The 27460-nt window shown below is 41.2% G+C and overlaps 6 protein-coding genes and 1 non-coding gene across 7 annotated transcripts; 3 read left to right on the top strand and 4 right to left on the bottom strand.

Moving 5' to 3' along the window:
• Positions 1-155: 155 nt before the first annotated feature.
• LOC108006200 (uncharacterized) lies at positions 156-7044 on the bottom strand. The gene is made up of 5 exons (XM_036814867.3): positions 5657-7044; positions 4131-4566; positions 3137-3541; positions 1389-1566; positions 156-1321 (listed from the first exon to the last, which is right to left on the bottom strand). The coding sequence occupies exons 1-5, from the start codon at positions 6597-6599 to the stop codon at positions 1166-1168; spliced, it is 2118 nt and encodes a 705-aa protein (XP_036670762.3). The 5' UTR covers positions 6600-7044; the 3' UTR covers positions 156-1165.
• A 2334-nt stretch (positions 7045-9378) lies between these two features.
• Positions 9379-11863, top strand: LOC136116466 (leucine-rich repeat-containing protein 56). The gene is made up of 2 exons (XM_065864173.2): positions 9379-9833; positions 10545-11863. The coding sequence occupies exons 1-2, from the start codon at positions 9435-9437 to the stop codon at positions 11418-11420; spliced, it is 1275 nt and encodes a 424-aa protein (XP_065720245.2). The 5' UTR covers positions 9379-9434; the 3' UTR covers positions 11421-11863.
• On the top strand, positions 11706-14147 carry LOC108006228 (fibrinogen-like protein 1). The gene is made up of 4 exons (XM_070997055.1): positions 11706-11863; positions 12443-12530; positions 12592-13553; positions 13614-14147. The coding sequence occupies exons 2-4, from the start codon at positions 12453-12455 to the stop codon at positions 13762-13764; spliced, it is 1191 nt and encodes a 396-aa protein (XP_070853156.1). The 5' UTR covers positions 11706-11863; positions 12443-12452; the 3' UTR covers positions 13765-14147.
• Ir76b (Ionotropic receptor 76b) lies at positions 14126-17344 on the bottom strand. The gene is made up of 5 exons (XM_017069664.4): positions 16772-17344; positions 16000-16339; positions 15660-15853; positions 15125-15426; positions 14126-15071 (listed from the first exon to the last, which is right to left on the bottom strand). Exons 1-5 carry the CDS (start codon positions 17225-17227, stop codon positions 14459-14461), a joined length of 1905 nt encoding a protein of 634 aa, XP_016925153.4. The 5' UTR covers positions 17228-17344; the 3' UTR covers positions 14126-14458.
• A 942-nt stretch (positions 17345-18286) lies between these two features.
• On the bottom strand, positions 18287-18960 carry LOC108006213 (uncharacterized). The gene is made up of 2 exons (XM_017069651.4): positions 18804-18960; positions 18287-18668 (listed from the first exon to the last, which is right to left on the bottom strand). The coding sequence occupies exons 1-2, from the start codon at positions 18859-18861 to the stop codon at positions 18364-18366; spliced, it is 363 nt and encodes a 120-aa protein (XP_016925140.3). The 5' UTR covers positions 18862-18960; the 3' UTR covers positions 18287-18363.
• Positions 18961-21261: 2301 nt separating this feature from the next.
• On the bottom strand, positions 21262-23436 carry LOC108018336 (phospholipase B1, membrane-associated). Its single transcript, XM_036815854.3, has 3 exons — positions 23236-23436; positions 22067-22864; positions 21262-21704 (listed from the first exon to the last, which is right to left on the bottom strand). The coding sequence occupies exons 1-3, from the start codon at positions 23422-23424 to the stop codon at positions 21429-21431; spliced, it is 1263 nt and encodes a 420-aa protein (XP_036671749.3). The 5' UTR covers positions 23425-23436; the 3' UTR covers positions 21262-21428.
• Positions 23437-26721: 3285 nt separating this feature from the next.
• LOC108006207 (uncharacterized) lies at positions 26722-27266 on the top strand. The gene is made up of 2 exons (XR_011604036.1): positions 26722-27040; positions 27098-27266. It is a non-coding gene; the product is annotated as an uncharacterized protein (transcript).
• Positions 27267-27460: the final 194 nt, after the last annotated feature.

The following is a 27460-nucleotide window of genomic DNA, read 5'->3' as shown; positions in this document are numbered from 1 at the left end:
TATATGTTGATAAATGTAGTTACTGCCTGTATAATATATTTTCACTCGCTTTAAAAAAATATTTGGTTTTAACACCTTCAAAAAACAAAAATATTGATTTTTCTCATCTATTAGATACGGAAAAATGTTTCCAACCTTTTAAATAAATAAAATGATTTTTTCTGCCTTTATACATAATTTTTGTTTATTTTCGTTTATATTTTTTATATACAAGTTTACAACGAGATTTCCTTGTCATTCGCTTTGATCGATTCGTTAGCTCATTTTCATTACATATATTTTCATTACATTTGTCTCCGTATATTGTTAAGTGTATAATTAAACTTTAATATTCGGTATTTTATTGCACTCGGTTTATATACAGCTCATGTAAAATGTCGAATTGTTTTTATAATGTCTCTAAAAGAACTTAACTTTAACACATACTTTATTAGTCACTAAATAAGAAAATTTCACAGAAAAGAAACTTTAACGAAATTAATTTATGTAAAGCCAGCAGTAATTTTATACTGGATTTTTTTTTAGATATATAATTCAACATTCTCAGTGTAAATAATTTTTTTATATACCTATTTACACACTTATGTTTGCTGCATAGAAACTCTTTTTACAAATTACATCTGCTTAAACTATTATTAGTCGGTCGTTAACCTTTATCGACTGAGGATCTAACTTGGGGAAGCCTTTTCTGTAAAATTGCCGCAACGATGAATAACAAAGGATTCCATTTTTTTAGACGATATGTGTAAGAAAAATTATTTCAAGTACTGTAAATATTTCTATGTTCGCGTATATAATGTATATCAGCATGCGTATAATATCTGGTAAATATAGGTATTTCATACATTTTCTTCTTTATATTGTGTCTATATCCTGCGTTTACTATATTTGCTTAGTCAACTAACTCGAAGGTTAACCATTAGGTTCTTTGGTTGTCATTTAATTGTTTTTCTTCTTGGGTTTGGTTTGTTCTAGCGGCCAGTGAAGAGCATCAATGTGAATCCTTAGGAGACGACTTTAAAGCTTAAGATTTGGGTATACATTAGAGTCCTATTGCGTTTCGATTATGCCATACATATAAAAAGCCAATAACTGAACAACAGCTGCTAAGAGTTCAACTACAAAACTATTTACACCTAGTCGAAAGGTCGCTTTCGCCTTAAATTCAATTATTTGTCAACTGATATTTGGTAAGATCCACCAGGTGCTCGTATAGCATATCCTCCTGTGGCGTCAGTCCGATCATAATCCATCCCGATATGGCGGCAATGCTCCTCGTAACCGACAAGCTGCTCCAAACACTCTGCACACTGTTGCTCAGCTGTTCGAAATGGGATATATAGATGGTATAGAATTGCAATTTATATGGTCAGTAGGTGATCTCTTACCATCTCCTGTTGCGTAAGCGTAATGTTGGCATTATTGTTGAACAGGTACATCTTCTCGTCGATGGAATCGGAGCAAATTGTTAGGATTATTGTCGCCACATAGATCATGGTGATGATGAGCCAACGGAACGAGATCAGTTCGCTGGCATTCGAGAAGCTCCAGCGGCAGATGTCCATACTGAAGACCAAAAAGATTAGATAATGAATAGACGCAATGTTTATATGTTTTTTGGTAAAAACATTAACCAACAACTAAGCACACTTAACTAATATCTGAGTTTTTTCACAATTGGAACCTGCAAACGTATTTCTTGAAAATACCTAATAATAGCCAACTCACATTTACTTTGTAACAGGCCGAGGTTACGTCGAATGAACTTGAGCTGACCTTAGAACTAATTGGAGGTTGCCTTACCACATCAAGTGGAGGGCGCATTTTGATCACTGATAAGAAAATGCAAGTGGTGGAATGGAAAAGCCCAAGAATCTAAATGAAGAGTAAATAACCAAATGTCTGATGTTCTAAAAGCAAATAAAAGCAGATCCCCTACATAAATCTTATTGAACACCTTAAAAGTTGCCATAAGCCATCTGCCCAACCATTTTAAAGGTTAGATGCTCAAGATGTCCAATTTGCTGAATGAAAGTAACCTTTCTTTGAGTTCTTAAATGTCCTGACATTTTATCGCTTGCATACTAATTGAAAGCAAATCCTCCGCATTACTCCAATTGGCAAGGGGCAAAGGTCAGGTCGCAGACTCCACTACCGGGAGATACTTAACATTTAGCAAAGCGACAGCCGCACATAAATCAACTGGCGCTGTGGCGACAGGGCGAAATGTCATACACAGTTTCACACTTCTGCCAGCCGAAAATGGCACAATCCGAGTGGCCAAACAACGGCAGATAGTTCTGTTCTACTCCGTTCCGACCGCTCCCAACCACCCAACCCACCAGCCATCCAACCACCATTGCCACCCGTACCACCCAGAACCACCCACACACTTGTGCCATCGACTGGCGCAGCCTTTAAAGGTCAAGAGTGCAGGCAGAGTGGTTCGCTTGTGTGTGGGCAGCGACTTTGGCATGCAAAAAGAGCAAAGTTTAAGGGCATTAAAATATTTTGTGGCTGATGAAAGCGACCACGCAATGCGAGCCATACAAATTATTTCTATGCGACCGCGAAGCCGAACAAGTTCTTAAATTGAGGTCACAATTCCATAAAGTTCAAGAAGCGCTAATGCTTTTCGTAGCACACTTTCCAGCGCCTCCAGAGTGATTTTGACACCCCCCAACCCGTCTAGACCAAAAACCAAACAAAACCGGGAGGCTCTCGAGGGTTACCCACATCCGGCTGGCTTCCAGCTCAATCAAACTCGCTGCGAATCCTCCGCCACCTGAGGTCAATGAGTTCTCGAGGCGAACTCCTTCGCCGGGTAAAGGTTCCTATTTTTAGCAGACGAAGGTTGAGCGTGGGCCAAATTGACTTTTAATCAGCCAAAGGACATCGGAAAGACTCTAAGGACACAATTAGAATCGACGAAGGGTCTCATTGCAAGGTAGGTATTAAAGTTTAACCATGTTACTCAGGTCTCACTGTGAAGGGGTTCAATTGGAACTCACACAAACTAAAAAGTTTTAATAGTTGTTTCCATTGAGGGTACATTTTAATCCCCTAAATTCCTTTGAAAGTTCCCAAACTGAACAGCTCTATATACTACCATTTTAAATTCTACCCCCAGACTCACCGATCGAAAACAGAAACCAGACAGATTATGGCCAAGCAGTAGAAGGTGTTTAAGTATATCTCCGCAAATCCCGCGTAATCCCTTATCAGGGCCATGGCGTCACTGCCTCCCGCTCCGGACGCTGATGAGGATGGGGATCCGCTCGACTCCGTTCCCTGATCGCCAGGATCGAGGTCCATCGCCGATGGCGTCGACGTGGATGGGGGTTGGGCGGTTGATGACATCGTCTCGCCAGCGAGACTCATGCCATTGATGACCTTGGCCCAGTCCATTGGGGGGCTGCTCAGCACGAAGAGTAGGTGGGCCAGGGCTAGACCGGCTAGCAGGCCGTGGCATATATTTGAGATGAGCAGCCAGATTCGTTGAACTACACAGGCTAGTTGTATGTTGCTGGTGATGCCATTGCTGGAAGGGAATGAAATTTGGGTTTAGAGCAAGACCACAAATGATGGTATAATACTGATAAATTATACACTCAGGGAAAAACACCGCGCTAAAATCAAGTACTCTCTTGATTTAAGAACGATTTCATGCTTTCGAGTTTAATACCGTTCGTACTGAAAATAGCTTACATTGAGCTCATTTCGGAGTTAAATACCTCTCAGCTCTACAAATTCAGAACGGCTAATTCTGCTTATTTAACTCACAATTTTTAGAATTCTTAAGAACGATTCCTACCAAAAATAAAAGAAATGCCTAATGAAGATGAACGTTTAAAAGATACACATTTGGTGGTTAGAAAAAATTTGTTCAGCTTCTTTTTAAAGATTTCTGTTAACATAGATGGCGTATATTTTAACTCGAATAATGTAAAAAAATGTATTGAATAAAGGTTCAATATGATAAAACTATACTTTTCAAAAAAATTTAGTATGAGTGATTTCTAAGGAGTATGCCAAAATGGTTGCTCAATGTCTAAATCTTAAAATAACATTTTTGAGCTTTTAATATTTTTATTATTTTATTATCTACTCATGTTAACCATTAAACTCACCGATTGGAGTCGCCATCGAGCAGACAGCGGGCGTCTCCGTAACTGCCACGCCCACTCCCTGAGGCACCGGAAGTCCCGCCCATGCCGGCGCCGCCGTGGGCGTGGCTGCCGCTGGAGCGGAATAGGCGACCGGCGCCACCCAGCTCCGCGGCAGAGATGCCATCGAGGCGACCGCCGCCTCCTCCACCGGATGCCGACATTCCGGCGGACCCACGGACACCGGCCCCCAGGAAGGAGCGCTTGTAGTAGCTGTGCTCCACGGGTCGATATCCGGATGACGTCTGCAGGAACATCTTGTCGATGTGCGCGGGCGCATCGTCCGTGGGCGAGACGACCGGCGTGAACGGGTTGTAGATCTCCTCGCCCTCAGCGGGAGCGATGTCGTCGGCCAGCTCCTTCAGAATCGAGGATATCCCGCCCGCCGAGTACAGTTTGCCTGGGGGAGAAGGAAGGATACGAATGGGATTATGTGATTGCACCGAAAGAAATCGCTTTCTCATTTTGTTATTGGGCGGCTTTCCAAAACTCAGTACATAGATATTACAAGTTTCTTATAATATAAATAAATCTTGGCTAGGAAAAACTGTATGTCTCATATCCAACTACTTAAAAAACCATTAAATGGTATACTAAAAACTTTTGTTGATAAATAAGATTCAATATAAGTATAATAGGTTTTAATCGAAATCAGTGTGAGATGATAGAATATAGAACATAGATAGAAGATTTACTTTTAAAGTATTTTTTTGTGCTGTTAAGCATGTGATATATGTTTTTAAGGAACTGCATAGCATAATCAATATGCGATAAGATATCAAAAACAGTTAGGAGCGTTCAAACTAATATCTCATGGCTTTTTTCAAGTGCCTCAAATGGACGAGTGCGCAGAATCGTGAGAACAGTAAGTGGGTGACCAGGTGGAAGGGTGGAGCTTTTTCCCCAGCTGGTTTTACTCAATGGGAACTGGGACCTGGATGTGGGGAGCACGAAGACTACACAGAAAAATATCCCCAAAATTTGGTTATCGTCTAGGCATCTTTACGTATTTAAAAATGTTTAATTAAACACTTATGTATTATGTATTTTTATTGTTTACATGTAATTATAAAATATATATATTCTTACGGTGTGATTTCTGAAAGGTATTTAAGATAGTGACGAAGCGCACTGGGAGAGTGGTGTGGTGGCGACTATTATGAATGAATGGGCGTATGGGCAAATTTCGGGAAGTGTTCTAATGTATAACTATTTTGCTTTTTGAGATGTATTTTTTTGATGGTATGGAATAGTTAAGATAATTATTAAAATGCAATAATTGAAATAAGGTTTTGGGTGAAAACAATGTCCCAAAGTAGAATTTTCAAAGTATCGATGCACTTTTATTAGGCTTCAAAAACGTTATTCTATAAATGTTATGCGAAGGTAATCCAAAAGTATATAAAGACATTCTAAAATGGCTTAGGATGCTCAGAATGGAAATAAGGAATCCCTGGGATTACAGTGCACAATTAATGGTAACAACTCACTGATCAGCTGGCCCCGCTTGTCCCTCTGCGACTTGGTCTTCCGGTGGACGCGTCTCTCCTCCAGACTCTGGTCGATCTCCAGTTCGCCGGAGAGTGAGGCGTCGTGCATGTCGGAGCACTGCTTAAGGTACCTCATCAGGGTTTCGTTCGCCTGGCGGACCTCCATCTCGCCGGCGGCTATCAGCTTCCGTTCTCGCCTCCTCCTGGACTCCGACTTGCTGCGCTTCCGCCGAGGGCTCTTGTCGAAGCTGCTCCGCGAGCGCAGGGATCGCTGGGCGGGACTGGCCTGAGGATCGGACAGCGATTGCTGCTTCCGGGAGGCGCCCGTGCCGTTGCCATTGCCATTGCCATTTCCGTTTCCGGTTCCCGCCGGCGCAGATGGCGTAGGCGAGCTCTGCTTCAGTTCGCGATCCATATAGCCAAGTATTCCCCGATGGAAGGAGGCATCCGGATCCGCAGGCGAGATGGTTCGGCGCGATCGATGGTGATGGGTGGCTGGTAGCTGCTGCAGGGTCTCCCGCAGGCTCATCGCATCGCCGGAGGAGTTGCGACTGCCGTCACTCTGCTTGGGGAGCGGCGGCGATTCCCGGAGATTGCCGGCCCCCAGTGGTGACTCCTCCTGCTCCTCCTCCTGGCCCGGGGGCACATGGCCGTTGACCAGGACCACGGTTTGCTGGGACGTCTGGCTGGGCGAACCCACCAGCTCGATGCTGTCCGCCGAACTCTGGGCACTGATGCGACCCGCACTGCTCGGTGTACCGCCACTGCCGCCTGGCTCCGCCGATGCCACGCCCTCATTGAGGGCGGTGGCACAGTCCAAGGCCTCAGCCCGCTCGGGGGTGGTGGGCGGTGCTCCCGTGGCCGCCGCCTCACGTTCCAGGCGCCGCTGACGCGCCTCCGTGCGGCGATGCCGCTGATGCTGGCGGTGGACCTTCGCCTCCATGTGGGACTCTTTGGACGCGGGATCCCAGATCCTAGGCCAGCTGCATAACAGGTGGACACCCCCTGGGAACGGGAACTTTGTGCTGCTGCAGCTTTTGACCCAAATAACACGGTGCACAGCTCACCCACACACACACGCGCGCGAGAGGACACGACCACTACGACAGAACGGCGAATGCAGCTCAGCTGCGGGCTGGTGGCATTTCCTTTCCTCAAGGCTTCACTTGGCCACTATCCTATCCACTATCCTATCCACTATCGTCAACGCTCAAAAAACATGGGTTTCGGGATCATCCGGAGGATCAATCTCTTAGTTACGTTATCGCGCGATTCAGTTCACTAGGCCTTATCCATGGCTTTCTCAGATATTTATTTTTACTTTGCGATGCGAACGGAACCGAAACCAAAGCAACGCGTTCGAAAAACTGTTCTGCAATAACAACGATTTGGTCTTTGCGTGGTGCTTAAATAGACTTGGCTCTCCCAGTTTCTGAGCTTCCGTCTCTCTACGACGTCGACTTCTCTGCCGGGGCTAACAGTACAGAAACTGATACTTTAAGGGGAAAAGTACTCAAATGTTCTACCAAGGTTTGAGTTTGCGGTAAAAATAATAAGGGCTGAGCACAGAACAAACCTTTTCTGACAACAATTCCTGTAAAATTTGAATAAATTGGGATAAGTTAACTGGCTATATAACTATCGATCTTCACAGCTTTCTAGCTAATTAGTATTAATACAAAAATTTATTGGTAAAACTGCGGAATTTTGTTTAAGCTTCGGAATCAATTTTATTTTATAAATTTTATATTTCTCACATTTTTATTGAATGATTGATTGATTTATTTTTTTTTAATAATCAACACAAAAAGCCTTTGCTTGAACCCCATTTACCGAAGTAAAGATATGTTTTTAATGTCCCCAGTTCTTTTTAATGAAATATAAAAACATAGAACTTCTTTAGAAATCTGTTCAGTTTGTAATGGAACGATGGATGATCTTACTGATTTTGTAGTTTGGGAAGTTCCCGACTTGTCGCGTAGACAAATGTCAAATGTATTTAGCGCAGTCTCAATCCACTGTTAAGTTAAACCCACTGTTTAGTGGAGCAGCGACGCCTACGCCCACGTCGCCGTCAAAAAGAGAGGATTTGAAAGCCGAACGGTATTTCGGAGAAGAGAGGGAGAGCAGTTTTCGATGTGGTTGTAACGTAGTAACGGGACGAAAGGAGAGCGCTAGAGCTTTAAGGACAATGACGTCAACAGTGCGTGTTCGTGCACCCACACAATTCGGGGGTGTGTGTGTGTGTGTGTGGTTGTGCTTGTGTTTGTTGGTATTATTGACAAAATCTATTTTTAGTCACCTATAAAAATGTGCGAGCTGAAGATGGGATTTTATTGGCAACACCTGAACCCAGACTTAAAAAGCAGCTGCACAGCACTGAGAGAAAAACCGCATATAATTTGTGCTGTTTTAGGTAATATTTGTAACTGTGTGAGCTTAAAAGGGGATTAAAAAATTAATTTTGAATTTAATTTTTTAATTTTCGAGTGCAATTAAATTGTACTTTTGCCTGCATTAGCAAAAACCGAATTCGCCCACTCGTACGTCCTATCGCCACCGCTTTCTCTCCCACTCTCTCCCCTGTGTAATCGATAAATGCGTGGTAGGATGTCAGCTCACTGCGCAGCTTTCGCCTCTGATGACGTCAATGGAAAAAGCTCCAGTCAAAACCAAAACAACAACAGTGCCTCCCCAAGGAGCCAACCCCACCCCCCCGGAAAATTCACAAAAGCCGGCAAAAGCTTGACAGGCGTCAGGAAAATTTGATTATAGTAAAGCCATAGAGGGGGAGAGAGAAAGAGGTAGAGAGAGAGTGCGCGAGACAGACAGAGAAGCCTTTTGGCGTTGGTGTGAAAAATGTCTATAGGGATGTATGAATATAATAGAAAATACTGAAATTTTTTATGTTTTCTTTTCATAATTACTAAAAAAGTGCACCACTAAAAAAAAATTTATTTTTAAATTTAAATACAATTTTGTAGTAGGTATTTCTTACCCTGCCTTCTTGACTCTGATTCAACAACCCCCTCCAAACTCTTTAGATCCGCCCCTGGGCAAAACTCTAGCCGCTCTCCCAAAGCGGACAGACACCCCGAAAGAGAGAAAGAAAGTCCGTGGGAGAGAGTGTTTGTGAAAGCGAACGTCACGACCATGACGTCAGACTGACGTCAGTGGGCTTATTGCCAAAAAATCCGGTTAAGGAGTAATAAAGGCGAACAGCGGAATGCTGCAAAAATATAGATCGATACACATACTGTTTTTTGTACATACAAAACTAAGACCTTTCAACTAGACTTATAGCGACACGGGCACAAAGCAAGTTTATTCACCCAATAACTTCCCCCTTAAGGTCAGAACTTTTAGACTTATTTGTTTGATGAACCAAATTGGATTAAATTATGTTTTCATGTCTATAAACATACCATTTTTAATACCATTTGGGACTTCCAAAGAAACGATAGCCTACTTTTAAGGCCACCCATACATACACAGCTTTTGTTTAGTCGGTCCCATATTTCAGTTATCAATTTAGGGGAAATATTTTTAATAAAGTCTGATTTGCTCCCCTTGACTACGCTAGGTTCTGTTATTTTCAAAATAAACATCAATTCACTCGGATCTTGCAATTTAAATGGTACAAATTGTTATTAAGCTATAACTCGTAACATGTTTAAATTATAACATCTTTACTATTAGGGACTGACCAAGTATCAACAATGTATAATAAGACCTTTTACCATCACCAATCGTTGCCCATGGAAACCTTCAGGTTGTTATGTCAATAAAGACAGTCAAAATACAGAGCTGGACACGAAAGAAGGAGCTGCTAAGTTTATTAAACCTTATAATGCCACTGCTGGAGGCGCCTGCCGAGTATCTGGAGTCCTCTCCGGATCACTCCCTTCAGGCGGAGCTGCCCATCCTATTGGCCCCACCAGGTCCGGCGGCCTTGGCACAGGTGCGGATGCCTCCGCCTGAGGTGCGTCTCAACCAGCAGAATCCCGCCCAGCAGCAGCAGCGGGCGCAGCTCAACCGTCGGCAATTGGCCCGCCGGAACTCCTTCGACCGGGATGTGCCCATTACCGAGGAGACCCAACACCTTCCGGCCTTCGTGCATCTGCTGCCCGTGGTTTTGCCCCAACAGGCCCCGGAACCGACCTTGGACGAGTTACTGGTAGGCAAATTATAATATGTGTATTGCCTGAAAAATTATTATATAATAATATTATTATAAGCTACATTTGTAATTTCTTAAGTTCCATTTAAATGTCGTATTTTATATAAAGTTTTGGTAATACATATACACAGAGAAATATTCTAGTACATTGTTCTTGATTTGAGTACATTCGTTCTCGAAAACCGTTAAGTACATTTTGGTATCAATTATCTTAATATTAGATCGAAATGGTGAGCAGAGAAAACTTAAATTGAGCTTATTAAACAACTTTTCTAATAGTTTAGTTGTTGAGATATACAAAGTAAATAGCGACCATTTATCTTAATTTTAGCACAATGAAAACATTTTCATCTTCAAAAATTTCGTTCTATTTTTTTTTAAAAACATTCTGAACTCGAATAAGAATTCTCTCTGTGTATGTGTAAATCAGCAATTCGCACGCAATACACTGTTCTACACTGTTTGTGTGGCGGCAGAAAAAGAGCAGAGCAATTTCCTGTTCCCGCTTAGTGGGAAGCTGCTGAGCGCTGAAATAACTGCGTAAACATAAATGTACATAGCATTAAAGAATTATCGAATGAAATATCTATAACCACAATACAGTTAGAAAAAGTTACTCTTAAAGAAAATTTCCAACTGAATTGTGAGTATTTTGATAAAGATATATATGGTTAACAGACTAGGAGTAATACTGCGTTGTCCTTTTAGCGGCGAGTCACGCAACGCACGGATCTGGAGGCGGTGGAGTCGGTGCGCCTGCGCGTGATATCCTACACAATCAGCCTGTCTCGGCTGTCCCTCTTCCTGCCGCGCCTCCAAAGCCTCGACCTGAGTGGCAGTGTGCTGAGTTCGCTTAGGGACCTGGGCTACGGACTCCTCCAGCTGACCCGGCTGGACATCAGCAACTGCGGGCTGAACAGCTTCGACGGCACCAGCGGATTGCCGGCCATCCGGGTGCTCATAGCCGATGGAAACATGATCCAACGGGTTGATCCTCTGGCCGAACTGGTCCACCTCCGCGTTCTAAAGGCAAGGAACAACCGGATCAGCGAACTGGGTCTGCTCTCCTTCCTGGGAATGTGCCCGCAGCTGCAGGAGGTGGAGTTGCAGGGGAATCCCGTCTGCCGGCTGGCTCTTTACCGCTCGCTCCTGGCGCGCAGTGTGCCCACGCTGCAACTACTGGATGGACGGGTGTTGAATGCTCCGGCTGCACCGGTGGAGATCGAGGAAGCTGCGTCCCCGACCTCCAGCGATCTGGAGTCTGGCTCGGAGGCGACTGCCCAACGTCCGGCCACCGCACCTGCTCCGGAGCCCATTCACATCTCAATGAATGCCAGCATCCGGAGGCAAATGTCAGCCAGTTCCGCCTCCACTCCGGTGGCCGGATCGGTCTTGGGTCTGGTTCGACAGCGGCGGAGGCGCAGCGGCCACGCCTGGGTCAGTTCCTCCTCCTCCAGCGGATCATCCTCCGCCTCATCGGCAAGGTCCACTAGGGCACCCTCGATGAGCTCCTGCTCCTCCAACAGCAGCCTCGACGTTCAGTCATCTACTTATGCCTTTAGTCCGCAGTCAACGCTGGACTAGAACGTTATGTTTTTTAAATAATTAATGATTATCATATTTATAGCATGGACATATTATTTTTAGTATATTTACATAGTACATAGTATTTAAGTATTGAATGTTGGGATTCGGAATCCTTACTGCTGATGCTGGTGAATAAATAATTGAATAAAACTGAAACTCTTGTCTTTATTTATCTAAGTTTTAAGTCCGTTATGCGAGTGATGTGGTAACACTTAAAATGCGGTATTTCCTAAAATTGTTGGTATATTATCAACCATGGAATAAATTAGGAACTTTTATTTGAGAATATTCAGGCACTAGATCGGTTTGTGCAGGCGTGCGAATTTGCAAATTGTGTTTTTGAATGTGAATGTTTATCAGTTCAGTTCCAGTTTTTTTCTTTAAACAATAAAGTACATAAAGTGCCTTTACACCATTAAAGTACTGTACAATATTGGCAGGTAAGTTGGACTTGGATGTTACTGATGTAATTTTTCCAAGAAGCACTGGCGTAAAACACTTCAAAATTTCCTATGTTTCTTTACTAATAATAAAATGCCATAAAAGCAATGTATATGTTTAGTACAGTCATCGATCAGGGGAAGTTTTAACGATGGCGGATTTTATTTGCAAGATAACTTTAATTTTTTTCTAAACGGATTTCTGTAGTTATGCATGTACATATGTACAATGTTCATTTTACAGTTTCGTGAACATGTGTGTGCATTAGGGCGGTCCAAAAATTGAAATATTGTTCTCACCCATCACATGCTTCTCCATATAAATGTGGACCGCCCTAGTGTACATATATTGTTCGTATTATTCAGAAATACATATGTACAATGTACATAAGTACATACTTTCCTATGTATAAATTCCATCGGGCTGAATTTGAGGGAAATCCCCTGAATTTCCATTAAAGAGCTTTCTGTGCCACCTCAGATCTTACAAAAAATAAACGAATTCTACACATTTCAACCTATTTTATGTCATGCATCTGTTTTAAACAAAGCTTAATTTTAAAATAAAACATTTTCCAGAAAACTAAAAATGAAAATAGAAATGTCAACCGATGGATCGAAACAACAAAAGGAAACTATGGAGGATGCAGCATCTGATAGCTTTTCGGTAAATTAGTGTGTCATATGTAAGAAACTTTTTTTAACATAAAATAAATTACGTATATTAGCTTGTTAGTGACTCAGAACACAAAGAATTTGAAACTGCCGACTATGAAATGTTAATTCAAGAACTTAAAAAGGAAATACTCAGCAAAGATATAAAAATCAGCAGTTTAGAAATACAGTTGGCTGATGCTGAAAAAAGTTTAAAACAGAAAGAAACTATCATAAATGAGAAGGACGATTTGAAGAATACTCTTGACTTAACAAAAAATCTAAATATTGATACAGAGAAGGATACTCAAAATGTCTTTTCTAATAACCAACTTCAGGACTTGCCAGAATTTAATGAACTGAAGAATAAAATGGTTGATTTGGAGTCAACAATTCAAGAGATGAATAATAAGATTGTAGAGTTGATTGATGATAAGTTGGTTAATTTAGAAGATGAAACAAAAACAACAATGCAAGAGATGGATAATAAGATCTTACAATTAGAAGATAAATCAAAAACAAACGACGAGATGACAAATACACGAAATAATAACGTAACCATATTACTAAACCATTCAAAGAATCCTCATATTAAATTCATAAAAGGTGATGGGATTTCTCCGTTTACGGCCGTATTTGAAGACATTCCTTTTGCGGGTTCCGGTTGGATGGTCATTCAACGTCGGTTCGATGGTAAAATAGATTTCGTCGTAAAAAATGAAAACAGTTATGAAAATGGGTTTGGGGATTTAAATGGAGATTTTTGGATTGGTATCCAGGCAATTCATCAGTTAACCACGAGCCACAGGCATGAGTTATATGTTGAACTTGTTGACTTTGATGACGTAACAGCATACGCCAGATATGATAACTTTTGTGTTGGAAACAAAGAATCCGGATATGCATTAAAGTCGTTAGGTAATTATTCGGGAAACGCTGGCGATGCTTTGCGTGCTCATGAGAAATATAAATTTGAAAAATGGAGCTTTTCTGACCGTTCATATTTTTGTTGGTGGGATGCCGTTAAAGCTCAGTGGTAAGAAAGTACTCATTAGGCCCCATTTAGAATTCGAGTTAAACAATTTAATTTTTTCAGTATCCTAAATGGTCCCTTCAGTACAACTAAAAAAGTTTTGGACGACGGCGCAAACGATGGAATTTGGTGGGGTAACTGGTATCTGGGAAATAAACGATTCACTCTTAAATCCTGTAAGATGTTAATAAGGCCCAAATTAAGAAATGAATAAGTTACGAAATAACTAAACTATTAACATTCAGTTTTGATGCTCTTGAAAAAAAGCGGAAAAACACGAGGAAGTGCTATCTTCTTCGATTCCATTAATACACAACTATACCCCGTAAAACTAAGGTGCAAAGTGGTGCACATTGAAATTTCGACATCAGTACATAGAATCCCTGACATGTCTTCATAAAATTTTGTACTTTATAGAAGCGTACCTTTAAAATCTTCCATTGTTTTGAAAACTGAACATTTTTTGTGCTTGCTACTCTGTGAGTTTGATTTATGTCTATTCAACATTAAAATTTGTATTTCTTTTTATATAAGTATATGTTATTATCATTAAAATGGTTCTTAAACGATCCAAATTGAAAGTAATAAGAAATTGTATACGAATATACGATTATTTTTATTGGTGCACTAAGTATAACAACTCCGTTTTGATGTCTACTTCTTGATTGCGGTGATTACAGGTGTGCTTTGCAAATACATCGAAACAGTAATGTGAAGTAACTAAGCCAATTAAAAATGTTACCCTTCATGGGAATGAATTTATACTAATTTTTCTTTTTAGATAGTACTCAAAACATTCAATGTAGTTTAAAACAATATTATATCACTCTATTTTTTTTTTTAATGTAAAATGTAAGCTTTGCCTAATCAATAAAGTTTACTTCCCATTACTGTCTTTGAACTAGTATCTACTCGGTGTAGCTGTATTGAAATAAGGCCGCCGAGGGCGATCGAACTGGGACCAGTTGGCTCTGTCCATTCGGACTGCGGAATACCATGTAGTCGCGTCCGTTGATCAAACGCCGAACACCGCCCTCAGAGTCGCCACCCAGGAGCACACCGTTTCCGCTGGCATTTCCGTTTCCAAGAGGTCGTCGCCATCGATTCAGTGGATCCCCCTGACTTCCGCCGTTGAAGATGCTCTGGTACGGCGGCGGTGGAGTTACATTTTGGCCGTGGGTGGAGGCGCCCAGCAGCTGCCCGTGTCCACTGTCCACGCGCCTCCAGCTGCGGAGCCAACGGGATGGAGCCACCGACTGGCCATTGGGTGTCCGTCCGATCCCGTGCCGCGCCCACTTGTTTGCCTCCTGGCGACTGTTGACATACCGGAACACCAGCTCCGTGCTGAAAACGGCCAGTGCGGTCGCGAAACCGGCCAGCATTATGTAGTAGGTCATCATCAGGTCTCCGTTCCTCAGCTGTCGCTCCGTTCCGCCAAGATCCTGCGGACAGATCTCCGCACTGGGCAGGTCCTTGGACGACAAGTGCTTCACAATGCCCGACTCCACCAGGTTGAGCAGCCTGCAAAGGGCCAAATCGTATTATCCATGCGACATAATCCTCAGCTCACCCACTCTGGATCGAATAACTGGCTCAGATTCGAGCCAATCGGATAGGCGAACGTGCGCTTCTTCTTCAGGAACGGCTCCTTGGCCATGGCAAACGGACAATGGACCTTCTCGTCACTAAAGCTGACTGTCTTGCGGTACAGATAGTCCTGATACAACATTATGTTAATCGCCGGCCGATCCCTAACGAAAACGTATCCATTCCTTTCCACGTAATTCTGCAGGTTGTATGTGTCGTTGGCCTCGTCCGAGAACACGGCGTAGTTGTTCTGGATCATGCGGTTCAGCATGGACAGAGATTCATTGGTCTGGAATCATATCAAAAGAGAGATGAGATGCCAATATAAATATATATAGAGCACCATGTTGTCGCTTTATAAATCTTTTACTCATTAGATAAATATTAATACTAGCATTTCAAGTGCCACTGTGAAATTGGCTCGAATTCAAAAGGTATCTATAAGTACAAAATCTACATTCACCCTGTCCTTCCATATCTCACTGTTTCAACTAATTAATTTTCACCCGGAGATCCACTCACCGTTCGGATGGCGTACTCGACCCCACCGCCCCGCATGGACACAAAGTGCTTGTTCTTTGTAAGAATATCGTTGACCGTGTTGTAGGGCAGCGTGAACTTGGAGAGGGTCAGGAAGGCGGTCAGGTTGGCCGTGTAGAAGGACGTCAGTATCGTGATGAAAATCCACCAGGTGGCAAAGAGCAGCCGGGTCGAGTCTGTAATGGTTTGAAATGGTTTTCAATGAGCTAAATGAAACGACAAACTGGTGGTGTGCCGGCACGCATGCAATCAGCGGGCCCATTAGCGCTTGGCGATCGCTATCTTGGCCGCCCGATTGCACTTTAACCTAATTGCAGCCCACCTGCGATGGGTGACAGGGTGCTGCCCTGCTTCATCAGCGCCCCGTAGACGAACCAGGCGCAGTGGCCCAGCGAATAGGGTGTCTGCTGGCCGTCGCCGGTCAGCCGGTTCCGCAGGATGATCAGCACGTAGATGATCGGACCAACGGCCAGGAGCGAGACGAGGATGAGGATCCAGACCCAGAACTCGAAGGGCGCCAGTAGTCCGGATCCGCTGGCAGATTCCCGGGGACGCTGCATCACCATAATCCACTCGCCCTCATCCAGAGTCGTGGTCGAGTAGTAAACAAAGCTCCGCTGTTCGGAAAGGGAGGGTATGAAAGCCGCTGCCAAGTCCACTGTCTGCAGGGTATTAAGTATTCAACATGAAACTTGTATCACTGGGAAATTCATATCTATAAGATGCTTTAAATAATTAAATCTACAGTCGAACTGCCAAAGGTCGAATCTATTTTATAGGCATTAGAAATTAGAAAATACCTAACAAAATCTTAAAATGAACTATATTTTAAAGTTTTAAATACAATGAATTAAACTAAAAATAAAACTTACTTTATATTGTAAATAAAGAGCGATCGATCTTATGTTAAAAAAATATTTAAACGGAGTTCAAGTAAAATTTTATTTTCGATATCTTAAGAAATCTACCTATGATTTAAAGGGTATTCCATTTTGTATGCAACAACAACTAGTCGTAATTGAAATGTATTGGCAAGTAAATTAAAATCCTAAATGCAAAGTTATAGAATGTCCAACCACCAACAGGCTACTCACACTGCTGTTGACCATCTCGATGAGGCTGCGATCAAAGTCACTTTGAGAGCCGATAATGTTGTCTTGGGGGACAGCAACCTCATAGGTGAAGTTGAACTTCTTCTTGAGGAAGTCGATAATCTGAAAGGAGACTCCAAGGCCGATGCGGGTGCCGTTATCCAGGACATGGGTGTAGCTGAGCGGATAGTCCTCCAGGGTGGCGATGCGCAGGTGTTTGCCACCGATCCACTCGCGCATCTCGCGGAGCTTGAGCTTCTTGCTAATGATGGACTCCAGGGTCTCCTCGGGGGTGTCCTCATCGAGACCGGTAACCTCCACATCGATGGGCAGTTCGGTGGACTGCCGTGGGGTGCCGTCTTCGTCGAGCAGGATGAGGCTCGTCGGCAGGGACTCGTTCAGCGGCGGACAGGTGACGCAAAGGGCGGCGGCCACGAGCAGCTCGATGCCGGTGGCCATCGGAGCGGATGTGTACTGTACTTCCTGTGCGATAGAATATCCTTTCCGGTTGCTTCTCTAGTAATTTCGCTTTTTGCGCTTCCTGGGCATGCTGTTGCGCTCCTTACAACGCCGCGGGCCTCACTGAAACGGAAAGTGGTAACTTTGAATTACATTTGTCCCGCCTCGGCCACTCGGATTGCTATGTAAATATAGTCCATGCATGCTCGGCCACCCCGCAAATACAATTAACAATAATGACAAGTGCAAACATGACAGTGGTTCATGGAACGGGGGCTTTTTGAGAGGGTCAAAGCACCACCCCCGCTGCCCATGGAATGCAGATTCGAGGTTTTGATTAGGCGCCATTCCATTCACAAGCCGGCCAGGTTGTCAGCATTCCCAGGGGTCTGGCTAATAACGCCAGCTAACAGCTTAAGAAAATAACTGGAAGTATATGTATATAGAGACCCATGTAGTTCAAGTCCAACCAAAGTGGGTTATGAATGTCTTGCGTAGTCATTGTCTAACCAATTTCCTTTTCAAGGGCATGATAGCTTCTCGGAATACTCGAGTTTAGCCACTAAAAATGTCCCCTATCGAGTGTCCCGAATTGATTTTCTTATGGGGTAACATAACCACAAAGTCATTGGCAAACAAATTACTTTTTTAGTAACAGAAAATTGTCGATAGTTTCATTTAATGACTATGGAAATATAATTATTCCGTTTTCCCTATATGCTAACTAAGACTTACAGGAAAAGCTGTATTTAGCAGCTTAAAATTTTAGTATTTTTACTGTTTTCGAATTAACTTATAATGAAAGATTTATTTCTTAAAAAGGGAGTTACAACAATACAACTTCTTTACTATGTGTCATTTTGTGTATCTTCCTCAATATTCTTCACGTCAGCAGAAAATCGAACGTTGATTTCGGATTCCATTTAAAATCTGAAACCCATTCATTGCTGATGCCGTATTTAAGACTATAACCATTGTTTACTTGGAATTTTTGTAAACATTCAACTGACTGTAAAAAAATTGGATATATGAGATGAGATCAAAGAGAATTTTTAATGCTTTGTGATTATTTGACGACTTTTCGTTTATTTTGAATTCATCCATATGTACAGTATCTACAAAAGTCTCAATGTGGGTCATCCAAATCGACTATTGGTGTCCAGAAGCTCGCCGCTTGTCAATCCATTCTGGCTGCACTTACAGTCCTCGCCATCGACTCTTCCTTTGCCGGAAGTCAGGATGCGCACACCCTCGGCGAATTTGGGAAATCCCGACATTGTCTCCTTTAAGGTGGTCATCATCACGGGCAGGTACATGAAAAAGTCCTTGAAGTGGCCCACTACCGTGTGATAGTCTACAGGTCGTCCACTGCCGGGGTTTTGGTAGTTTCCATCGTTGTCTATATCATTTCCCATGGGCAAGGCAAGGCAGAGCTGTAACACTAAAAATAAAACATTAAATATATAATTAAACAATTAAAATATTTATTTTTCACAATGAAATATAATAAAAGTAATGGTTAATATCCAAATATAATGGTCAAAAACCGAGCTGTTTGAGGAAAACTTAACCTTACCCAACAAGAAAACTATTGCAACTGCTTGGATTTGGAACCGTTGATTCTCGTCTCTCATGGCTTGAAATTTTCGCAAATGTGCAACTAGGGCCAAAGTGCATCGCAATTTATAATAACCAGAGTGCGAGGTAAGCAGAATAATTCAAGAACACTTTGTCGACGCTTTTCTTGTTCACCTGCTATGGTCATTCGCTTCATTACCAAAATACCTGAAACCACTTTTTTTGACTGTGTTAAGCCAAAGACCTTAGGAAGTGAATCGCAACATTGTTTGTAAACATTATATTGTTGTGACTTAAGGCTGATTTATTTTGGAATTTTATTTATAAAGGTATATATATAAAGGTATAAAATATGAAATTAAAATTTTTTGTATACATATATTTAATTTGATATTTAAGAAAGTAGTTTGCAGTTTAAAGTTGTGATTTTTAACCAAATAAAAAGTTTCGGAAATGGTATCATTATTCAGATCCATACACTCCTAAAATCAATATACCCGCGCACCTATGGAGTACTGGGTATAACCAAAATAAACCATTCACAATAAATATTACACGATATATATCGTTTATGAAGTAAGTGCTTGTTTTTACCCAATGATGGCGCTTTTTTTTGGCGCTTAGCAAACGAGTTTGAATTTATGTAAAAAAAACAAAGTCGCAGGCAAAACAGGTAATTATACTTTGTTACCTTCGATATATGCAGTCTGACTCAATCGAATTATTATTTATTGATTGCTACTTGATTGGTAAACAGCGTCCGGATTCCATTCCGGAGATTACCGATCATCCCCCGATCAAAGCTCATTTCGTATGAACAGTCATTAAAATGGGTCACCAGGCCCACATTTAAATGATGTTATTGAAATTAGATCTCTACGAGGACAGAATTAAGCGAGCCAATGCAAACTGCATTAGTCTATTAAATTTACGGGGTAGTAAACTAACATACAAATTTCCTTGGCCCATTTAATTTTTATATGATTAGATGTGGCTTTACACGTTTTGTAGGTAGTTATTTTTTTTTAAATAAAGACACATAATATTGTGCTAGTTAAATCAAAGTTACATGTAAATGTTTTCTAGACAACCATTTTTATGAATACAATAAACAAAACTGAAAATTCTTTTTTTTTGAGATGAGAACAAAATCATAAATGCATATATTATCAAATTAGTGAAAACATGAATATTAAAAAAAAAGCGTGATAATAGGATATCCGACAGTTACATTGATAACCAGTGAAACTATTTCTAAGTCCAAGTTTCCAGCCGGAGAAGTACGAGAAACTTGTCGACCATGCCTCGCATACATGGGTATATAGAAGACCGAAATTGGAGCCCAAAAATGTGCTGACCGATATGCGGGGGAACGGGGCTCAAGTTCAAAGTCAATGACAATGCGCCGGCTTTGAAATGCTGCAATAAGCCAGATCTCGAAATAAATGCGATAATTGATGTTTCTGCTCGGTCGTATTTTATTTGTTTACTCAATGTTTGTTGCTGGTTTTTAGCACCGGACGGCGAAACCGTTGAGGCGGAGTAATGGGGCTGGACGGGGACCATTAGCCCGCTCGAGGCACGTACATCGTCGAGCAGTTCGCTTTTATACCCGGCCACCGAATTAAACTACAATTATGATCCGGCTTTATTGATGTTCGCTGGTGCGTGTGCCACGCTGACTGGGGAAAATATATAAATTGTAACAGGTTTTATGACGCGCCCATCTACGGACTGTTTGTCGTGTGTCATAGGTAGCTCTTATCGCTTATCACTGGGTGATTCGCAACTTTATAACGAGCTGGGAGATGTTTTAAAAAATACACGACTGCCTTATTGCCGGCACATAATGGGTTATTCATTTCGTTTAACTCCATTCGTACGGGTGAGCATTTACTCCGTTTGAGGCACAAAAGAACCGATTTGTTAAGGTGATTATAATAACAGGCAACACATAATGAACATTATTATTTGGGTCTCGTTTTCTCATGCACATTAGGTTTATGTCATTATTTAGGAGGTGCTTTAACTTGGGGCTTGAGTAAGCTTACTCCAATTCTTTTTTCACAGCCAGTTTTATTTAATGTTTTCTTTTGACTGTAAACATTTGTATACTCCTAATTAATTTGAGATGTTAAATAATATGGCTACCTTATTGCCGGTACTTTATGGATGATTAACTTTTAACACTTTATTTGTAGGGGTGAGATAAGTAATTCGAATGGAGCAAGTAAAGTTCCATCGCCAGTAGGCACGTGAGGGATTAAAGTTTTATTTTTATTATTTTCATCTTTTATTTCTTTGTAAGATACGATTCATTTTTCAGTTGAGCATATAACATATTTATCTATTTCCTCATTATTATGGATCACTTGTAAGCGAAGACATCTTCCATCGAAGTTTCCCCACTGTTTATGCTAGAATTATGGAAATTCGCCATGCAAAATTCACTCACGTAGTTCAAGAATATCATTTTATTTGACTTTCTGATGATCGTCGTCTATTTACACTTAACGTGTGACTAATTTAAACTACAAATATATAGGCAAACTTGGAAAGAAGACTTAGTAGCGATATCACAGGGAGTAATTCACAGCGGAGTACAGGCTGGCACCACTTTGGATTAGATCACAAACTCCGGACGACTGTTCTCCCGGGTGATGAGATACGGACGCAGTTCGCTGGGGCAGCGAAAGGTCTCAAAGAGATGGGTGGCGAACCCACTCTTTTCTCCTGGAAGCTCCAGCATATTGTTCCATATGGAGTTGGCCGCCGCGGCATGTCCCCGCTGGCTGAGATGGAAGCAATCCTCCGAGAAGAATCGAGTATCCGTCTGCCCGGAGCGCGTACGCGGAAAGTCCTGGAACTGCGAAAACGGCTGAACATTTATCGTAAAGGTCTGAAATAGGAAAAATATTAACTTTTTAGATTACGAATTCAAAGAAATTATAAATAAAACAGTGGGGCTAAGAATATGATTTTAAGCTTTTGGTTTGCAAAGGGTAACTATCCCCTAAACGCCGAAGAACATCTCTCTAGGAGAAGAACAGAAATTATTATAAAATTCAATTTTAACATCTCTATCATGACACGGGAAAACTTAACCAATTAACAATAAAACAACAGTATTACTATTATTAATAAACAATAAAACAAATAAAATTATATTAGAGTAGGTTTCTTATAGAGTGCGAGTAATATTTCACTGTTACCCACCCAAATAGTGATTAAGTACCCTAATTCTATATAACTCAAGCTCACCTCGGTGTTGAACTCCTCCCTATTGGCAATCTCCGAGTCCTTGGCTATCCAGCGTTTCATGATGCCCTCTAGATAGTCCAGCTGCCCCTTGCCCTTACCCATCAGGCAGGGACATTCGAAGCGGAGAGTACTGTAGCAGATGGGCGGCAGACCCGAGAGGTTGGTCAGGAACCGCAGATTGGGGGCGGGCACTATGTTCAGCATCAGGCGGGGCACATTGTCCCTGAGGTAGCGATAGGTCTTTACCATATTCCTTTCGTGCCAGTCGACTGTCTTCTCCGGTTCCGGATAATAGCAGATGTCCGTGCAAAAGTCGTTGTTGCCGATGAAGAGCGTGATCAGCTTCCAGTCGGCGGTCATGTTGACCTTGGGATCCCGCTGCATGCGCCGTACCAGAACCTTGGCCATATATGGCATATCCCTCGACATGGCGGCCAGTTCGGCGACATCGAAGCGGGATGTGCGGTCCGTGGAGATCCCGTCCTTGATCGCATAACCGTACAGGTTGGGGTTGAACTCTTTCAGGATGTTGGGCAGCGTGAGGTATTTCCGCCAGTCGTACTGACCCCCAATGGACCACACGACGCCCCGGTTCTCCACGGTCACATGGAGTAGATTCGTGGCGAAGATCCCGTTTCCGGCGGTCAAAGAGTCACCCATTGCTCCTATCACATCGATGTCACCAGGTCTCAGGCGGTGTACACTGGTCGGTCGCTCCTGACTCCTTTTTCCTGGTCCATGCTCTGCATCGCAGAACTCCAATAAGGCTCGCGTACGGGGATTCGACTTTTGGGTTTTCTGAAAAGGTGGCAATTCGGAAATAAGACTATTATGACACGTTCTTATCTTATTTAATAATTGCTTCAACAACTAAAGATAATTCAATTTAAGAAGTTGTCTCAAAACTATTATAAATTATTTTGTTTTCTTTAACATTAAAATTGTTTAATAACTGTATAAGACTGAGGGAAAAGCATAAATTACAACTTATTTAACCATATAGTACACATTTATAATAATATTTGCTCAGTAAGACACCATCAAACTGGTCAACTAAAATAAAATAACAGTATATTGACCTCATTTCGGATGAGTTCTTAATGCCAAACAAAAGGAAATACTGATCCGATCGAATCCGGATCAATGATTGCATTATCCGCTGGACTTACCCCCGCGATTTGCACGCGCTGCACGTTTTGTGGATCGTCGCCAGATCGTCCGGTAAAGGCCAGGCCCAGAAGACGCAGCGGTCTGTAGACATTCTTCAGAGCCACGTCCAGTGACGTGCGCTGTGACGTCACATGGCCGAAAGTGATCAGGAAGAGGAGGCCAAAGCAAATTAGCCGATTCGATGACATCTCGAAAGACAGCTGAGGCGAGAGATAAGATAAAAGCCATGTAAGTCTTAACCAGGTCTGAGGGCCCGCCTTCTCTTCACTCTCGGTTTCGCTGATGACGTCCTCGACTTTGAACCAGTTCGCCGAGCTTGGCCAAGAAATTACACAGAAGCCAAGCTCACTCCTCTTCAGTTTATTCACCTTTGGCTGTTTTTGGCTTTTGTTTTGGCTCGTCGGCTTGGAGCCGACTAATTTTAACATTTTAGCATTAAATAATATTGACCACATTATGCTAATTTGTTGCTACGGTACAAAATCTTGCGGAGCCAAAAAAAAAACAAAATGACTAATCAATTTGGATAGGTGAGAATAATATTTTCATGAAATACCACCACATGGGCTAGAAACGAGATTTTAATTATTCCCATGAAACTCGAAAAAGACATCATATAATTAGGTATTATTATTGATAAACGTTTTCCTCACGAAAGATCTAGAAACTCAGATGTTTCTATTCTGACATATTATAATTCCAGCTATAAATAACAGCTTAAGCATTTTAATTTATTGCATAATCTGCAGACATTTTAAACACAATTATTTTAAGGAACACAAGAGCGTAATTCATTTTAATGGCCTTTGAAAGTTATTCTATTTGTTTCATTATTTATTACTACGTTTCATTAAGATCTAAATCACCATATCTTATGCATACAACTTTAAGTCATTCATTAACATTGCAAAAGAAAAAAACAAAGTCCAGTTCACAAAGTTGCCGAAAATGGTTAAAATTATCCAAATTATACGGAAGTTTCGAGGAAGGAACCGAAGTGGGGATATATAAGACATCTAGAGAGCGTGCCAAATCCAGTTGTGATAAAGATAGATTTAAATTTCGATTTCATTTAGCCAATCGAATTTGCTTCCTTTCAGAGCCACGCGAAACAAAAGACTTAGGAAGCGAACGCGAATATATAGAACAACGCGAAATCATACCTTCTTATGTATGTATGTTTGTGTAGATTCGAATAATCTAAAACAGCCAAAGACTATAATTGTTGTCAGGGGATTTGCAACCGGATAACTTTTCACTTCACTTCTTTTTCTGTGTAAATCTTGCAATTATACTTTTCCCACACAAATTGCACAATTACTGAAGGACCCCGATCAACTATTTATTCCAGGCCAAAAGCGCGATGAGCGTCCGGCTCCGACGATGGCTTAGAACCAACTGCTGGGTAGAATTTCTGATTATGCTGATTTTATACGGAGTGAGTCCCAGCGGGCAGCGTACGACGACTACGCATAGAATAAAATGGAATACAACTAAAAACAAAACCACAAATAATCGCATGTGCGAGACGGGCAAAACAGAACAAAAGTAAAAAATGTATATTGGTTGTCAGAGATTCGGACTCTCAGGCACATACCGGTTGAAGCCGCGACTGCGAAGCGCTAAATGTGATCTTCACTTTCGTTCGGCCGATAAAAATAGTCTCCAGACACTGTTTCCAGCCCAAAGTGGCGGCTATTACACCTGTCATGCGTGGAAACAGCGATCGCGATCGCGATTCTAAGTCAGCCAGTCATCGTGCCTTGCGGACTGTAATAAAATCGGACACTCGCTATATAAATAGAAGAGCTCGGACTTTGGTCCAGACCATAGCCGTTTATAGACGCTAATTGGCCGATGGGGATTTTTAATAGTCGGGATGGCCATAAAAGAGTAAAGGTACTTATAAATTTACATTCGCATTGGCAGGGAACCCAAAGCTGGCCATTATTTGTTTCCGATCCAAAGTCGCAAATAACACTTCCTATACAAGAACCTGTGTCTTGCCTAGTGCAATTGACTAACCTTGTGTCAATACAAAAATAACGGCCAGAAGCAATTAAAGCCAAACAACGAATCTGGAGAAGAAGCAGCAGCAACTTGTTATAAATCAACGAGCCCAATCGACAAGAAGGAACCGTCAAAGCGCACAAAATACAGCCACATCAAGTCGAGTCAGCTTCTTGCCTGATTTATGACGTAGGCAGACAGCCCGGAGAACGCTTTAACTTGTGTATGGTATACTAGATGTCACTTTGGAGGATGATCCGATCCAAACGAGTGCCGGCGTTAATCTCAAAAGATCTTTGGGGTTGATATCACTCAATTGAGGGACTTAAGTTCAAATGAAACCAATAACAAAGGAAAACTTTTTTCTTCTTTAGCTTCATTGATATTTTATCCACTTTAAGTTATTTAACTTTTTGGAAATAGATTATTTAAATTATATATTTACACCAAAATATAGAACAAACCAAACTATTTTGTATTTATAATGATTTCTTGGTATTATTTTATTAGATAAAATAATAAAAAATTCTATACATTTTAATAACATTCAATTATATTATTTCAGGAACTAGTTCGGAGGAGACTGCTAGCACTGGAAAGAGTGCAATCTGTAGTACATCGATTAGCTTGAATATATTTAATAAATTGAAATGCACGTCACTTCTTATCAGGAATGCTAAGTAAGGGCTGAGTTTAGTTTTAATTCTGATTTGGCACTGGTTGGTAAGCGGATTAAAAGTAAGACTCGTATATGTCCCTAAGACACTATAATAATGGATAAAAAACAAATAACTTTTTATTAATTTTGAAAATGCTGCAATCGGCTTTAAGTTTTTATGGTGATTAATGTCATAAAGGACGCGATAATCATAAGGTCAATGTGAGAAGATAGCTGATAAGAAATCGGTTGCAATAGCATTGGATGAATCATTTTTCGGTCTAAGGCTGCAAATTTGCAACAATTTTTTTAGTCAATAATATAATAAATATAACTAAATATGGATTATCGTTTAAACTCAACTCTTTATCTAAAAATCGTTGATTTTCCAAGTAATCTTACAGGTTTCAGATTTTTAAATTGTTGGTTGCCATGAATACCGACAACCTTAACAACCTTTCTCAGATATCTCAAGGATCCTCTCAAGAATCTACTACTGACAATAATTTTGTAAGTACAAATATAATTATAATCTCTAAAATCTATGTAAATAAATTACTATTTCAGTACAGTTGCGATGTGGATGTAGTAAACAGAACAAGGGATCACAACAGGATTGTGCAAGGACTAAAGGCCAAAATTATTGTTCTAGAGCGGAAACTGGTGGATGCCGAACTGAGTTGCGAAAACCAAAAGGAAAGGAATGATCTATTTGCACGCATAATTAAGGATAAGGAGGATATTATAAGGACCTTAAATGTTTCGATCGAGTTGACTAACAAATTCAATGACTCGAAAATGAATCAGATGCATTATTGTTATAAAACTGGATTTGGTAATATTGCAGGAGTATTCTGGCTTGGTTGCGAAAAGTTGCATTTATTGACTACAAGTCGAAGACATGAATTGTACATTCAATTGGTCGACTTTGATGATTGCATTACCTTCGCTAGATATGATAACTTTTCGGTTGGGAGCGAAATCGAAGGATACTCCGTAAAGTCCCTTGGCTTATACTCTGGTAATGCTGGCGATGCAATGTCGGGTTCTCTGAACAGGAAATTCAAACACTACGAATGTTACTATTCCGGCTTGGGAAAACTTCTTCATTGGTCTTGGTGGATTGGTTCTCAATGGTAATAAGATACATGATTAACAGATTTTTACTATTTAACACTGTGATATTTTTTCAGTAATTTAAATGGATATTACCATTCGTCCAAAATCGTTCTTACTGACCAAAATGGAGTTTGGTGGGGCAATTGGAATAACCGGGGAAGAAGCTCTCTGAAGTCGTGTAAAATGCTCATCAGGCCAATGCTAAACTAAATAAAGCTAATACACAAATGCAATGAAAAAAAACATTTTGTTATTCATATAGTGGAAAAATCATTTTAAAAAGTGATGTTTTTTAAGATTTTTCAAATGCATTTGTTTTCAATTCCTTTATAAAGGAACAAGAAAGTGATTTACCTAACAAGGATTCTAAAAGGAGGGTTTAGGTTGTAAAAAGCCTTTTTTCCAAATTTGAGTTCGTTGGCTTACATTTTTTTTCC

The sequence above is a fragment of the Drosophila suzukii genome, chromosome 3 (genome assembly GCF_043229965.1).
Source record: "Drosophila suzukii chromosome 3, CBGP_Dsuzu_IsoJpt1.0, whole genome shotgun sequence".
NCBI classification, from domain to species: Eukaryota; Metazoa; Arthropoda; class Insecta; order Diptera; family Drosophilidae; genus Drosophila; species Drosophila suzukii.
Note: the sequence above shows the minus strand (reverse complement) of the source record. Positions and strands in the feature narration are given on the sequence as shown.